The sequence below is a fragment of the Podarcis bocagei genome (genome assembly GCF_964188305.1).
Source record: "Podarcis bocagei genome assembly, chromosome: 4".
Classification (NCBI taxonomy): domain Eukaryota; kingdom Metazoa; phylum Chordata; class Lepidosauria; order Squamata; family Lacertidae; genus Podarcis; species Podarcis bocagei.
In genome coordinates this window covers 6,034,060-6,049,686 of record NC_138128.1, presented here as the reverse complement: position 1 = coordinate 6,049,686, position 15,627 = coordinate 6,034,060, and the positions used below count along the sequence as shown (strand labels likewise).

The following is a 15,627-nucleotide window of genomic DNA, read 5'->3' as shown; positions in this document are numbered from 1 at the left end:
TAAGGGGCAGGGTTCGCCTAACCAGCCCCTTGAACACAAACCCTGAGCAAGGAACCCTGAAATTGGTTCAGGGGGCATCCGGAGAACCTCAGGAACAGCGCATGTAGGGAGGAGGGGGGGATCGTTCCATCTGGCAAGCTGAAATGCTTGTGGAGATGGAAGAACGCAGTGCTGAACCCCACCCTTGCTCAGTCTACCAAGAACTATGTACTGCAAGATGCTCTCAGCTGATCTTTGGACACCATAGCAAGTATTAGGAAAGGAAACTGTCACCCGGCAGTGCAGGATCCTGCCTATGGAAGGCATCGGCATGGCCTCCCAAGTAGGAAGAAGAAGAAGAAGAAGAGGAGGAAGAGTTTGGATTTGATATCCCACCTTTCACTCCCCTTCAGGAGTCTCAAAGCGGCTAACATTCTCCTTTCCCTTCCTCCCCCACAACAAACACTCTGTGAGGTGAGTGGGGCTGAGAGACTTCAAAGAAGTGTGACTGGCCCAAGGTCACCCAGCAGCTGGATGTGGAGGAGCGGAGACACGAACCCGGTTTCCCAGATTACGAGACTACTGCTCTTAACCAGTACACCAAACTGGCTCTCATGTTCCTAGGAGGCCTTTTCGGTGGCTGCCCCTAGCCTTTGGAACTCCCTCCCTAGAGAAGCTAGATTGGCTTCCTCCTTGTTGTTCTTCCACCAGCAGGTGAATAAATAAAATAGTAAGAATAAGAATCCTGTATCTGGCTGCTGGCTGTGCCATATGGAGGAAGCCTGAACACGGAACAAGTCAATCATTTGCAAGGCTAAGGGAAGTTGCTGCCTCTTCTGCCTTCTTGCCCAGCTCCTGATCATTCCAAGGGCTTCTGTATGGGACAAGCAGCTGGTGGGCAGGGCCCACAATCAAGAGCCCTCTCTTCTGTGGCTGTGACATTCCACCAACAGGCGCCTGTTCAAACCCACTTTGCCCCAGTGCCATTTGTTCTTACCCCAAAGACTCTGCCTTTGCTCCACTTGGTCTACGTCATTCTCATCATCTGCTTTCCAGAGATAGCCTCTCCCCTCTGAACCAACGTCCGCTATATTGTAGCCTAGAGTAGGGGGAAAGGAAGCAACGTTGGCTTGATTTCAACCACTTCTCAAGAATCAGGCTGGGTTAAGAAAAGGAGGCGGCCAGCATGACCACACACCCCCAATAGATGTGGCCCAAACAGTGCGTGATGACCTGTAGATCAAGGCTGGCAGCCTGTGTTCAATATTGAAAATGGTACTGTACATGTTTAGCATGGTATTTCCCCGTTTCTTCCCTGGACAGTCATCTTTCTTTTCAAATCGTTCTCTAAAACACAGCATCAGATTATTTCCATGTTATCAAAAACGAACCAACCAACAACGCAGAGTTAACAGTGGGCTCTCCCTTTTAAGAAGGTTGAAGCTATTGCTTCTTTATATAGCTCACAGTTAAACCTATGGAACTTAGCCCACAGGAGGCAGTGATGGTTATCAACTTGGGTGGATTTGAAAGATTAGGCGCATTCATGAAGGATAAGGCTATCTGTGGCTACTAGCTATGATGGCTACACTCTGCCTCCATGGCCAGAGGCAGTAATGCTTCTGAATACCAGTTGCTGGAAGCCACAGGAGGGGAGACAGCTCTTGTGTTTGGGTCCTGCTTGGTCCAGCAGTTTCTTCTTACGTTCTCCAGCAGTTAAGCCCTAATTGCAATTTTCAAGATGCAGAAATTAAGGCTGGCAAAACCATGGCTGAGCTTGGATTTGAACCTAAGATCAGCTTAATATGCTGAACGCTGCACCACCTAACAGGAGGAGCTGACGTCTCTGTCCTGTCCTCCATCTCCTCCCTACTGCTCCCCTAGGGACAGGTCCCTCAGCCACTTGCTTAACCACCAGGACTTGCACATTATCTAATTTTCCAAATTGAACAAGCACAAGGCTCTGTAAAAGCCACCATGAATACAAGACATGGGGGGGGGGGGAGGTAGGGGACCCCACACTTTGTTTGCCAGCAATTCCAGACAGAATTGCTCACACACCTTTTAGCTTCACGTTGCTCTCTTCTTTGTTCACACCCGAATCATCACTGAACTGGTCGTCATCCTCCTCCTCTTCATCCGTGGGATGCAGAGAGATGACGGTGCCTTCTTTGAGGACCATGTCAGGTCCCACCACCACCTGGAAATGAAGCAATGTTTCCATCTATGCCAGGAATAACTGGTGCTTTGACTCCTCCGGGAGGAAAAAAGCACCTGCAAACCCCAGTCCCAGAATTACAGAGCGTTCATGTAGGCAGATGGTCCAAGGAACAAATCCAAGCGCCTGCGGAAAGGTCAGTGGTCAAAGCCGCCAGCAATTCTCATCTTGGCCATCACACTCCTGCTTTAAAGCAAAGCTAACAGCTGCTCAAAATGCCTTGCGATCTTTACGTCGCAAGGACTCCCACAAAGCAGGTCATCATTATCCCCATTTCACAGATTGGCAACAGAGGCTGGGTCAGTGACTAGCCTAGGGCATTCATCAAGCTGCCCAGAGTGACTGGGGCAACCTAGTCAGATGGGCGGAGTACAAATAATAAATTTTGTTGTTGTTGTTGTTGTTGTTGTTGTTGTTATTTTTAAAAAGTCTTCAGCCAGATTGTTAATTCTGAAAGGGGTGTCTTGGGGACAAAGGGCCAGAAATCTGTCCACTAACATATCACATAAGAAACCTAGTCCAAGGGCAGAGCAGCAGCTCCTCGAACTCACCTGGGAAGTGAGAACGCAGCGAGGATTCAAGGTTACCCCCTTCTTCACTTCGGCCTCGTCGCACACTATAGACTGTTGGATTCGTACATGGTCCCCTACACGGACGCCGTTCCACAGGAACGCCCTGTCCAAAATGACCTCATCCCCTGCCAATCACAGACAAAAGGAAGTGAAACAGAACTGTCATCTTACACTACACAGTTACCCATCATGCAGCAGAAACACTCGATGCTGCTAGCTAACCCTACAGACACTCCATGCAAGAACCTGGGATTGCCAATATATACCCTGACTCATCCTAGCCCTCCCTTTACCTGCTTCTCCCTTGTCACAGCTCCCTCAATTTCCTACCTTTCCTGCTCACCCACCCTTCTCTTGCAGATGGTAAGATGTGCCACCTTCCATGTTCTGAGCAGAACCTAGCATGCTGTGACAGCTCTGAGCCTGTCCCCAGTGTTGGGATGCTGGCGCTCAAAGACAAGAGGTAGCAGCAGGTCTTTTATGTAGGGCAAACGCAAGGAGAAAAAGAAGAAAGACTCAAGCATAACCCAATGGGTCAACCCCATGAAGTCTGAGCCTGAACCAGCCCAGGCCCTGCAATGCACTCCAACCCAGCTGTGACAGCTTGCAATCCAGAACAGATTGTCAAAGCGTATGCTACACTGTCTGAGTAGCAGAACCAATTCTGAGACAGAGATGGATAATTCTGCCCCTTCCGATGTAACTTCACCTCCCCCATTTGTCTCTTGGTGGCTATTTATCATTTCTTCTATCAGAACTCCTGCTCCTTCAACCACAAAACGCTGCGGACTTCTCCACCAACCCATGCACCCTCACTTAGGGAAGAACTTGCCTATTTTGCAGTTGGGGCCAATAACGCTGTTGGTTATGGAGCATTTCCTGCCAACGGATGTTCCCTGCCCGATGAGGACGTTCTCTTCTAAGACGCTGCCATGACCCAGGCTCACCCCCGCCCCCCGGTAGATGTTGTGCCGCGAATGCGTGCAACTCTGTGTCTTGTCGTCGGTGAAGTTCATCTCCGGAGTCAACGGGTAAACCCAGCGCTGCAGGACGTCAAAGGACACGGACTCGTACATCAACAAGTTGGACACAGGGGCGCCATACTCTTCGGATGTCACGTGCATATGGATCTGGTTGCCCAGGACCTGGAGAAGGGAGAATCAGAGAATTGTAGAGTTGGAAGGGGCACCCAAAGGTCATCTAATCCAACCCGCTGCAATGCAGGAATCTCAACTAAAGCGTCCAGGAGAGAGGCACTGTTCAGAGATGCTATTCAAAAAGCCAAAACAGCAAGGACAGGCCATGGTCACCAATTCCCAAGCAAAGCAGCTGATAGTTTGACTCCTTTCCGTGAGGAAGCTGGAATTTGACTCGGATTTTGGATTCTCGAAGACTTCAGCTGCTTGTTGGATTTCTACCCTTCCAGGGGTTTCATTGCACACAGCTATGGCACACCTGCAAAGCTACTTTCACAGGTCACTCAGTAATTAGACCACATACCAAGCTGAGCATAAGACAACACGTACGTTAAAAAGAGATAAAGAAAAGGTCAGAGATTGACCTGTGAGCCCTGGAAGACCTGCTCCCTGCCTTGCAGGCCTTTTCCACTTAGTCCGGGAGGGCCCTAACTGATCCAGCTACAAAGCTAAGGCTGCCAAACAGACTCCTGAGCTGGGCTGTTGTTGGGGAGTTTTTGTTGGAGGATGTGGTTACTGTTGGCTTTTTTGTATCTTTATTTTAGATTTTGTTGTGATTCATATGGAAACATTTCAGTTTGGTTTTGTATTTTTAAATGCTTTATGTATTGTTTAGAACTACTTTTGCTATGTGCATATATATTTTTCTCATGTTGTAAAGCCACCTTCAGTGTGGTGGCATATGAAAAGGTGGCATATAAATAAAATTATGTATGTATGTATGTATTTATGTCTGAATAGGCTTGTGCAAAGAAAAACATTTTAGGTGGCTGCCAAAAAGAATACAGTGAAGGTGTGTTCCTGATGTCAAAATGCAGTGGATGTGCCTCAGCAACCAGCCTGGGACAACCATCTGCCACATTCAGCCAAAACATTGCTCAAATATGACACTAAAGATTGAGGCCCCCAGCTCCCTGTACTTCCTCCACCCACAAACCCCTTCATCAGTCCTTGACGTTAGCACTGTGCAGCCTCTGGCTCTTCGTCCTCTCAGAGCAGCCTCCCATCACACCAACTTACTTCTTCGTTCACTAGAAGCCCGCGCACCAAGTCATCCCGAGTTTGATAATCAAAGTTATCCGTGAATAACTCTGCCACCTGCGAGAAGAGAAGAAGCGCGACATAAGGGTAAACAAGCCAGAACAGGAAGTCACAGTTCCAAATAATCCTCTTAAGAAAGCTTTGCATCAAGATGAAGAAAATGCAGTGAATTTCTAACACCCCCTCCCATTAAGTGTAACACAAAAGAGATTTAATGCATCCAAGTAGCCATTGATAGCCTTAACCTCCATAGCCTTATGGTTACAACCCTTGGGGGATTTCCAGTTTAGAGAAAAGGCAAGTAAGAGGGGGCATGGCAAAAGTCATATAAAATCATGCATTGTGTGGAAAGAGCAGAGAGAAATATTTTTCACACTCTCCAATAATACTCAGGGCCATGCGATGACGGATGGAAGATTCAGTTTGTTTCACTGCAAAGCAGTCGTTCCTCTAGGCTGAAGAAATCCTTCTGCATAAACTATTTCCCTAAACAGCAAGCACCAGCCAGCCCTCAGCGTCCAGCTAACACATTTTGCCTTAACGTTGCTAAACACAAAACAACACTTGAGATGGAGGCCTCCCCACCGGCAACACTGAGTCTGCTTCTGACACCCACCTGTGGAGAGCAGATGCTGATGTGGCAGTCCAACAAATCATGTCGTATTTGTACTTCTTCAACGTTGCCCTGGAACAGGCTCTAAAAAGGTAAGGACACAGCAAAGGCCTAGTGAGCCTCGCACAACAAATTTGATACCAACATCTCTCCGTGCTAACCTAGAGAATCGACAGCAAGCATCTGGCAGGAGGAGTGTCTTGAATGGACCACGTGTGTATGGTGTCACATGAGCCAAGCCCAACAACCAGCTCAGACTAAACCACCTGCAGCAGAAACATTTAGTGCCTGCAGAAACAGTACACAGAATTGAAATCAGGAGCAAACTCCAATACGTTTTCAGCATTTAATATTTTAATCAATGGATGTTTGAATGTTAATGGCATAACCGTTACCTGCTTTTCTTCTAAGTTTCCTGGTAAAGAATGCTAACATTTCTTTTAAAATCAGTGGTTTTCTGCTTGTGAATGGCCTGTGTGTTTTTCACAACACCACACAGGGAATCTAGAGAGCTCTGCAACACTCCCCTGCGACCCCACTGGTAGGGTGAAATGAAATGCAGAACAATAAGCTTCCCAGTGTTTTCAGACAGTATCACAAGTTAGGTGGAGGTGCTCACAAAGGAAAACACATCCTCTATATGAACATATGAAACTGCTTCACACCAAGAGAGCCCAGTTTTCTCTGCTCCAAGAGCCAGCAGCTCTGAAGGTTTCAGGCAGAGGTGTCTTTTCAAATTTTATCAGAACCCAAGACCCTTTGACTTGAAACACCACTGACTCAGGCTAGGACGAGTCCCACCAAAGCTGGGGACGAACCTATTTCCCCCAGTTGTATGAGCTTGCCTAGGATTTGAACTGAAAGTGAGGATCATGCACCTAGTTTAAGACTTTCCACACTTTTAAGGCAACGTGTGGGGTTCCTTCACAGAAGGAAGTGTAGAACTGAAACTAGGGTGCAGCAAGTTGCCCTTTGCTACAGGGGGAGATGCTCAACTTCCTCACTCATGTCCCCACAATGAGCTCAGGAAGAAGAAGAAGAGTTTGGATTTGATATCCCGCTTTATCACTACTCTGTGAGGTGAGTGGGGCTGAGAGACTTCAAAGAAGTGTGACTGGCCCAAGGTCACCCAGCAGCTGCATGTGGAGGAGCGGGGACGCGAACCTGGTTCCCCAGATTACGAATCTACCGCTCTTAACCACTGCAGCACACTGGCTCTCAAGAGGCTGCACTATTGAATGTCACTTGCATATCTGCCCACACTTGTGCATAAAACATGGAGCTGCCCCAAGGTGTTAGAGGGAGTGCCAGAAACGAGTGGAACGAAAATGGCATCAATTCACAAGCATCCACAGCATTCAATTAATAATAATAATATTAATAATAATCATCATCATCATCATCTAAACTTCCCCTTCTCTTATCCCACTCTTCTGTCCTCTCCATCCCCCCTTCTTTCTCCCATTATCTGAACGCAACAGCACTCTACCCAACCGTGATTCCCAACCGTCTGAACTGGTAATCCAAGACACACTGCCTCAGACCATTGAGGCAGAGCCTCATTGTTCCTTTGAGAGGGAGAACCCAAAGGCTCTGTGGGTTGCAGCCAGGCGCAAGGTTCCCTACTCCTGTTTCAGGCATGCATACAACATTTTCTTATTCAACCATCAACCAACCCTGCAAGATAAGACGGGAGGTGCACTGAACTGTCTGTGCTCAAAAGCAAGCCCAAGCCCGGGTCTTGGAAGGGAACCAGTGATGGATTATCAGGAGAACATCATAACTGGATGAGGAATTCAATGTCATATTATTAGGTTTGTTCCATCACTGCAAGCATTCCTCTCCTCCCCCATATGAATCCCTAACACCTCAAAGCTAGTTGGGAAGGGAGACCCCTGTTGCACCAACAGGACTCGCTGCGCTGGCTCCCACTCGCGCAACTGTTTACTCCAATCTGATCCTCAGGTTCCTGACAGTTGCTCCCCTATTAACACACCGTAGGGAACCGGAAGCGTTTCAGCCCTTGAGTTCTCTGGTAGTGCAGCACTTGCTTTGTTGCGCTGTCCATGGCAAGGATGACGTCATCCTCTTGGCACCTGGAACGGTGACCTGGTGTGGATTCCTTGAAAATCATTGTCATCACAGACACGTTCTTCTGCAGCTTCCGCCGTAGCCTGTAAAGAGGTGGTCAGGGTGTGGTGAAGGAAGAGAGATTTTAATTTAAGTGACACACACCAGGAGAAAACAGTCAGAGACTCAAGAAAGGCTGCTTCATCTTCCTCCCAGATACCCACCTGTGCTCCTGCAAAGCTGTGGAAATGTTAATATTGGACACCACATCTCCAGAGACAAGGATGAAGTCAGAGCGAACGAGTGACTTGGCATCAACATCCCTCAGCACATCACCAAGTGAGCGGTAGAGGTCTGAAGTCACAAACCGTACAGTATTTGGAGAGGCTGGACGGCACCACTTAGATTTCCTGGCAAAGAAGGCAGATAGAATGGAATTAGAGGGGACATATGCACACTGTGTACAGCAGATGACGACTCCATGATGTTTTTTTCTGGCATTAGAGGAAACAAAAACCATATTACAAATCAAACGGCTTGAAATGTCTTGAGGGAGCAACAAGGAAATAACCCTAACACCCCCTCCCCCATTGGTTTTAATGAAAATAAGCGTTTCTTTCTTGCCACTTTTGTTTTTGTTTTCTGTAAAGATGCCTTGAGCAGTATGTGGCAAGAGAAGGCATCTAATAAATTTAATTAATAATAAAAATGCGGAGGATCGGGCTAAAAGATTTCTCCATGAATGGGGGAGATTTCAAAAAAACCCACAGAATACTAAAATGCTACTAGTCATTCTAAGAATTCAGAATAAGGAGTGATATAAATCCAAAGACATACATACTTAAAAACCCCCAAAACCAGCATTATGAACCGAAATCACCAAATGAGTCTACCTGAGCAGAGCATAAAGCTACAAGACTGCTTAGCCCATATTTATTATTCTTTATTTGCACTGCTATAAATTTGGAGATCAGGAACTATTCCAGATTATCTTGGAAAACAGAGATATTAACTTGTGTATGAAGTATAAAAGAAACCGTCTACAGGAAACCTCTCATATGTGGGTTTCACCTAACAAAAGAAAGCTGGAAAGAATGAGTTGATTTTAAGGTATCTTTGATATCTTAACTATTCTGTCACCCTACTGTTTATATAAAGAGTGTGTACTACAGACTTTGAGGAAAGCAGGGGCTGGTTTAAAATCCCGTTTTCTCTCTTGCTAACATTCCCTCTCCCCCCAACATCTCTCTCTGCCTCAGTTCCACCACTTAGCACACTCATACATGGCGCCCAATTCCTAGCAAAGCACAGCATCATCTTGTAGCATATCTGCCCTTGGATGCCACAAACCTATATGCCACTTGAAGCATGAGGTTATGGGGGCTGACCACCTCCGGCCTACAAAAGCCATCAGCAGGAATAGCTGACCTGAGATAAAGCTAAGGAGGACCAAAAGCAACAAAAATGTGTCTGCTCTTACAGTAAATGTTCCTTGATCTCTGCTGACTTCCAGCAGCAGAAGACGAAGGTTTCCTCCACTCCAGTTGCAGTTAGGAATTCCAGGGTGTAGTCTATCATGGCTACATTTGCCAATGGAATCAGAGCCTACAGGATAAAGAAAAGTCAGCGTCTCCACAAAAAAAGTTATAATACATTATATTCTATAATTCTGCTAGCAGGAACACACCCTAACGTCTTTTTCAATGTGTGATTGTATTCAATGAAACAGTTTGTGTGGTGTTGTTTTTAAATAGCAGCCATGCGGGGAATAGGATCAAGACCACAGCAAGGAGGGTTAAGCCCTGCCCTCCCCAGCACACCTGACAAAAATCAGCCCCCAAGCTGCTACTGGTGCTAAAAGTGTCTTCTCCCCAATGGCAAACTTCAAGGGGTGATATTCATCTGGACAGGGATGTCCAGTACAGGGACACTCCCTGCATGGTCCCAATCCACAGCCACTAGGTTTTTGAAAAAACCAACCAGACATATTGAATGCAATCATGCATTTAGCATAATGTGTAATTTGACCTTGAAATTAACAACCCCATACCCTGGGTTTATAGAATTCATGCCCCTGAAACTTGTTAGAATAAGTTTTTGATCCTCTTTAACAGCACTGCCGAGTTTGAAAGTTTTATGTTCTTCGGGGACTTAGTCCTGCACGCCATTCCATCTTCCTTCTAGCGTTAGCCAATTAAAATTTTAAATCTCACCTCAAGTGGCCTTCTGAAGATATTAAAACGACAAGCTAAGTTAACAACGAGTTGCAGCTTTTATCAATAGGCCATCTTAATATTTCCATGCCTTAGTCCAGCAATACAACAGAGCCAGCATGACATCCAAATGAGCACATCTTCCATCTCATGTAAAAGGAAGGTGACACGCATCACAGCATAGCAACAGCTATATTGAACCAGGCACTGGGGTACAGCTTCACCCATGGCCTCCAATTTTCCATTCTTTTTCGGTCTTGGCTCCACTAATTTAACCCTCCTTAGTTGGTTGGTCTATCAAAGAAATTAAGGCAGCAATCCTATGCACATTTTCCTAGAAGTAAGCCCCAATTAACACAATGGGACAATCAACACAAGTACGCGTGCCTAGGATTGCTCTGTAAGGCTGCAAATCTAGGCACATTTACTAGGCACATTCCCACGTAACTTGGTGGGAATTGGACCCAAGCAGAAATGCAAAGGATTGCATCACAAAGTATGCTCTCCTGCTTTAAAGTTCCACAAGCTTTTATCACTGCACGCAGGCTCCATTTAACCTGACTCTTCAACAAAACATACTAACGGCCAATAACACACAGCCTGGTATGAATTCCTGCTGTGTCATGCTCTCCTATCTCCTATTGCTGATGCAGCAGCCAGCAAATCACATCCTTTTATCTCCCGTTCTGTCCTCAACCAGTCTCCCAAAATAAATGGCAAGATGATGATTGTATTTATATGCTGCCCATCTAACTTGGGTTGCTCCAGCCACTCTTGGTAGCTCCCAATAGAATATTAAAAACACAATAAAACATCAAAGGTTAAAAACATTGCATGTCCAGTTGCCAAAGTCATCATTTATTTATATACTGCCATTTATCTACTACAGTATCAGGGTGGTATACAAAGATAAAATGGGAAAGAGCCGTGCAAAACAATGATTAAAACAACTGGCCACTCAAAAAACAAAAAACCTTCAAGTTGCTACATAGGCCTGTTGGCATGGGAAAGTCTTCAAAAGTGAGGGTGCCTGCTGAATTTCTGCTGGAAAAGTGTTCCAAGGCATGGGACCACTGACACTAAATGTCTGACTTCTGTTTGAGGCCAGTAAGGCCTCTGTAGCAGTGGGTACAATGAACAGCGTTCCTCCAGATTATCCCAGTGAACAAGTTGGGATATAAGGACTTGGGCGATCCTTATGGTACCCTGGACCCAAGTTGTTCATCGGACAACACTAAAGCTACACATCCTCCCAGGCTGCGACAACCTCGAATTTTAGGTAGTAAAAGTACTCTTCTTACAAGACTGGCTGGCTAATTCAATGCAGGGAAGGAATGCAGTTTTGTGTGGTGGTTTTGCCTCTTTAGCCTCCAGCAAAGCCACAACTCCCTCAAAGCGACACATTACGACAGCAGCTTCCACGTCAGCAAGGTAAAAAGCAAAGCAGCCTCCAAAATACTTGCTGGAGTTCCTTTTTCACTAACCACGGTCCAGGTATGTGTTTTATTTTTCCTCACCGTAAAACCTGTTTGAATCATTTCTGTGTATAAACCAATTAACAAGTCAACCTTCGAAAAAACAAAAAACCCACAAGTCAGCCTTCTCACACATTCCCTGCCTCATGGCTTCATTCCACAGAGTCTAGACAGGCGAACCAACAGAACTTTTGCTAGAAACCTCTGCCTGTAATTTCGTTTCAGCCCAAATTCAGTCTTTCATTCACAGGAAGTACAGGAAACGAGATAGCACAGCCATACTTCGGCTCTTATAATCCCTGATCCCTCCTATTTCCCTTTCCCCCTGGCTGTTACCTTGTGGTGGGAGGGTTCTTGACATATGGCCACATCCTCAAATTTCAGGGAATAAAAGTGCTCTCTTATCACACTGATCAGCCATCTTTCCTTTCTTACACAATGGCACACATTGTTTCCAGGCACACATGACAACAGTAGCTCCAACAGCCGGAACGTTAAACTGGTGCAGATTGTTTCCTAATTAACCACAGCATGGATTTGTAGTTTATTTTTCTTCACTGTAAACTAGTGACTGATGGGAAGTTCCCACATTAAAGTTTTAAGACCTAAGGGGACCTGCATGTCTGAGGTGTACACATGCCTATACATTAGGTGTCTGGCTTGTGCATTTTGCCGAAAGCCAGCTAACTCAATGAACCATACAGCTTCCAGGAAAACTTCAAAGTGCTAATTGTTAAAACCCTTAATCGTCTGGACTCAGTAACTTTTAGAAATGCATCTGCCCACACACTCTCCCTTTAAATCAAAGATTGCTGGGCGGGGGGAAATCCTTCTCCTGCTTCTCAAGTTAAGACAGGTGACTATATTTAACTGGGCCTTCTCAGTCATGGCACCCTTCTGTTCGTTCCTGCTCATAGCCTACAAGTTCATCTATGAGAGTTTCTTAAGAGCAATGCTATTGTCTCCATCAGCCCTTGCAAAAAAAAATAGTTCAGTTCCCTTCCCCCCCATCGTGCCACAAAAACTTGGCAGCAACTTGAGTCTAATCAATTCACTCCAGCTTGCTGCATATGGTATTCTTCACTTAAAGTTTCTTGTTGGAAATGAGTCCCAAGTTCTCTTTGTGTGTTCTTTAACATGCACTCTGCTGAAACTGTTTTAGCAAACTGTTGCATGTGTTCATTCCAAAACAAGCATGCAATCAAGTAAATGCTCACATAACTCCTCAGATGACTGCAGGTGCCTCAAAACTGGATAATATTTTTATCAGCCACCAGGAGCCATCACTGTGGACTCCTCTTGCAAGAAAATATGATGAATTCTCCAGCCTACCAAGGAATCTGCTCAAGAGCTGACTGATTCTCTTTTCTTGAACTATGACAGGGCTCAGCTGCTATTTTCACAATAATAGGTGTCTCTTTTTAATAGGTTTTGCCAGCTGTAAACTGAAAAACTATCCAGCAAAGCCTGCTTAACAACCAGCAATGACACAGATTACAAGGGCTTCCTAAATACTGGATTCCCCCCCTTTTAAAGGCAAGATCAAAGGATGACACATCTTCCACAACAACTGGTAATTTCAGTGGAAGGCATGCTGTTGTTCATGGATCATATGAATTATCCCAGAGAAGCTACCTAGAAAGGCTTAAGTCTTAGTACTAACCCTTCTATTGCACTGAATATAAGGGATCATGACTTTCCTTACTTTAAAAGATGCAAGCTAATGTTCTGACAGGTGGAAAGATGACTTAATCTGGCTCACTTTCAGAAAAAAGAACATCTTTCCAGCCCTCAGAAATTATCCCTAAAACTTCCCAATAGAGATTTTTCATTGGCATTTGTGTGTACACAAAATGCTTGCAGTGTTGGGTGCATGGCTCAGAGGCTGGAGGTGAACATCTTAAATATGTCCCTACAATGAGATTCTTGGAACTATCAGTTAAGAAAGGAGTGTGCTATGAATGGAGTCTAAAGATACAATGGAAGTAATCTCTCCAAGAATGGAAGACACAAAGGGTGGAATTCAACATAGCACTAAAGAAAATGTTGTCACTGCTAGGATTTCTCCTTACACAATAAAACATTCTCCCCCTCTTCTCCCCATACACCCCCTAAATCTTTTATGAAGTTCCCCAACCTTCTGCAGCACATTTGGGGACAATGGGGTGTGTGCATGGGGGGCAGGGGGCAAGGAGAAAACAAAAGGTCCATTGCACAAGGGGCTCATTCGGCTTGTGCGATTGTTTAGTTGAAGGTCAGCCATTCTTTTTTATAAGAAAAGAAATAATTTCTGCTGCTTTAACAGCAAACTGTCATGCAACAGGAGAGATGAAGCTTTTTCCAAAGATGAGCAAAGATCAGTGTTGGGAGGAAGGGGGATGAATTTCAACCACTGAATGACAGCACAATCCAAACTGTGACCAACCACAGGGAAGCTCTATTGAATCCAATGGGGCTTACTCATAGGGTACACATAGGAAGCTGCCTTATACCAAGTCAGACTATCGGTCCATCTAGCTCAGTATTGTCTGCAGTGACTGGTGGTGGATCTCTAGGGTTTCAGAAAGGGAACATCTCCAAACCCTACCTGGAGATGCCACCGGGGATCAGACCTGGAACCTTCTGCTTGCAAGGCAGACACTTTAACTCTCTGGGCTGTGGCTCCTCCACAAAATGAGCCAGACAACTGGGGTCCACCCAGCTCAATACTGCATACACTGGCCAGCAGCAGCTCTCCAGGATTTCAGTCAGGAGTCTCTCTCAACTCAGCTGGAGATGACACTGAAGACTGAATCAGGCCAACGCAGACACGAGCTGCAGTCCTTCCACAAACTTCAGAGGATGCTGCCTTAGGCCGAGCCAGACCTCAAGGCACTGCAATCATCTGCAAGGGATTCCCACACAGCAGGGTTGATGTTGCCGTCCTTCATGTAACGTTTGCAGACACCTTTGTAACACATGGCTGAGTCAGCTTCAGGGACCAAGGCTGCTGGCAGACCAATTCTGCGTTACGAAGATGTCTAGATTTGTGACATGAAGGCTGGCAACATCAACCCGGCTGTGTGGGAATCCCTTGCAAATGGTCACAGTGCCTGGAGACAGGGTATGCATCCACAGCAGTGACCAGTGGAGAAACGAGAGGAGGAGCGCAGAGAGAATAAATGCCACGGTACACCTGCAGCAGTACAACCGGAGGACGCCTTCATCCACCCCAGCTGCAACAAAACATGTCTCTCCTGCTTCGGTCTCTATAGCCGCCGCGGCCGCTGCAACCTTCCTGAGACAGATGCCAGCAGTGCTTTCCCAACCTCCCTGGCTGATGGCTAGAAGTGCCGGCAGCTGTAGCCCAGAGATCTCCTTCCTTGGAGGTTTTAATGTGGAGGTCGGAGATCTGCCAGGGATCCTTTAGCCAGGATCCGTGCCTTGCAAGGGGTTGGAGTAGATGACCCTCGGGGTCCCTTCCAACTCTACGGCTCTAAAACACCTGGGCACCCAAGGCTGGTCCACTCAGCTCAGAATTATCAGCGCTGACCAGCTAGCGGGTCTCTCCCAGACCTGCCCGGAGATGCTTCTGAGGATCGAACCTGGGACACGCCCCCCCCCACCGACCCTCAGGCAAGGCAGAAGCTCCGGGCGCTTCGCTTCGGCCCGGCGCCTCCGTGAGGGAGGCAAGGCCACGCCGCCACCCCTGGCCGCCTCACCCGGGGCCGGTCCTTGGAGACGGGGCAGAAGCGGCGGTTGAAGCTGTCGGCGACCAGCACGGCCTGGAGAGGCGGCGGCGGCTCTTCTTGAGGTTCAGCTCCCCGGGAGCCCCCGGACCCGGCTCCACGCTTCCCTGAGGAGGAACCGCCGACGCGGGCAGCCATCACGCCTCGCTCTCACTCGCTGTCGCTCGCGGCCTCCGTCGGCCCGCCTCTTCCGCTTCCGGAAAGAGCGGGGAAAGGGGTAGGTGGACGGTGCATCAGAATGGACAAAAGACGGAGAGCAAAGACCAGCGCGAGGGGGGGGGAGGCGAGGAGTGAGGGACCCGCGCGGCGCATGCGCACGCTCGACTTCGTGTGGCCGGCGCGTGGCTCCGGCGCCTTTTTTTCTTTAGCGGCTTGTTTTATGCACAGAAGTTGGGAAGCGATCCTGCACCCAAATAAAATGGTTGCTGAGTTCAGAGTCAAATAATAAAAGTTATAATTTTTATTCACAATTTTTATTATTATTACAGTATTATTATTATTATTCCCCACCCGTCTTTCTAC

The 15,627-nt window shown here is 46.8% G+C and overlaps 1 protein-coding gene across 1 annotated transcript in view; it reads right to left on the bottom strand.

Annotated features, from left to right (window-relative positions):
- The window catches only part of EIF2B5 (eukaryotic translation initiation factor 2B subunit epsilon), a 30,724-nt gene extending 15,445 nt beyond the window's left edge, over positions 1-15,279 (bottom strand). The window contains exons 1-10 of the mRNA XM_081190209.1: positions 15,079-15,279; positions 9,170-9,294; positions 7,914-8,099; positions 7,616-7,793; positions 5,623-5,703; positions 4,986-5,063; positions 3,602-3,914; positions 2,749-2,894; positions 2,041-2,179; positions 977-1,078 (exon numbers count right to left, since the gene is read on the bottom strand). Coding sequence (XP_081046335.1) covers positions 977-1,078; positions 2,041-2,179; positions 2,749-2,894; positions 3,602-3,914; positions 4,986-5,063; positions 5,623-5,703; positions 7,616-7,793; positions 7,914-8,099; positions 9,170-9,294; positions 15,079-15,243 — 1,513 coding nt within the window. The 5' untranslated portion in view covers positions 15,244-15,279. The remainder of the gene's footprint in view (positions 1-976; positions 1,079-2,040; positions 2,180-2,748; positions 2,895-3,601; positions 3,915-4,985; positions 5,064-5,622; positions 5,704-7,615; positions 7,794-7,913; positions 8,100-9,169; positions 9,295-15,078) is intronic.
- Positions 15,280-15,627: the final 348 nt, after the last annotated feature.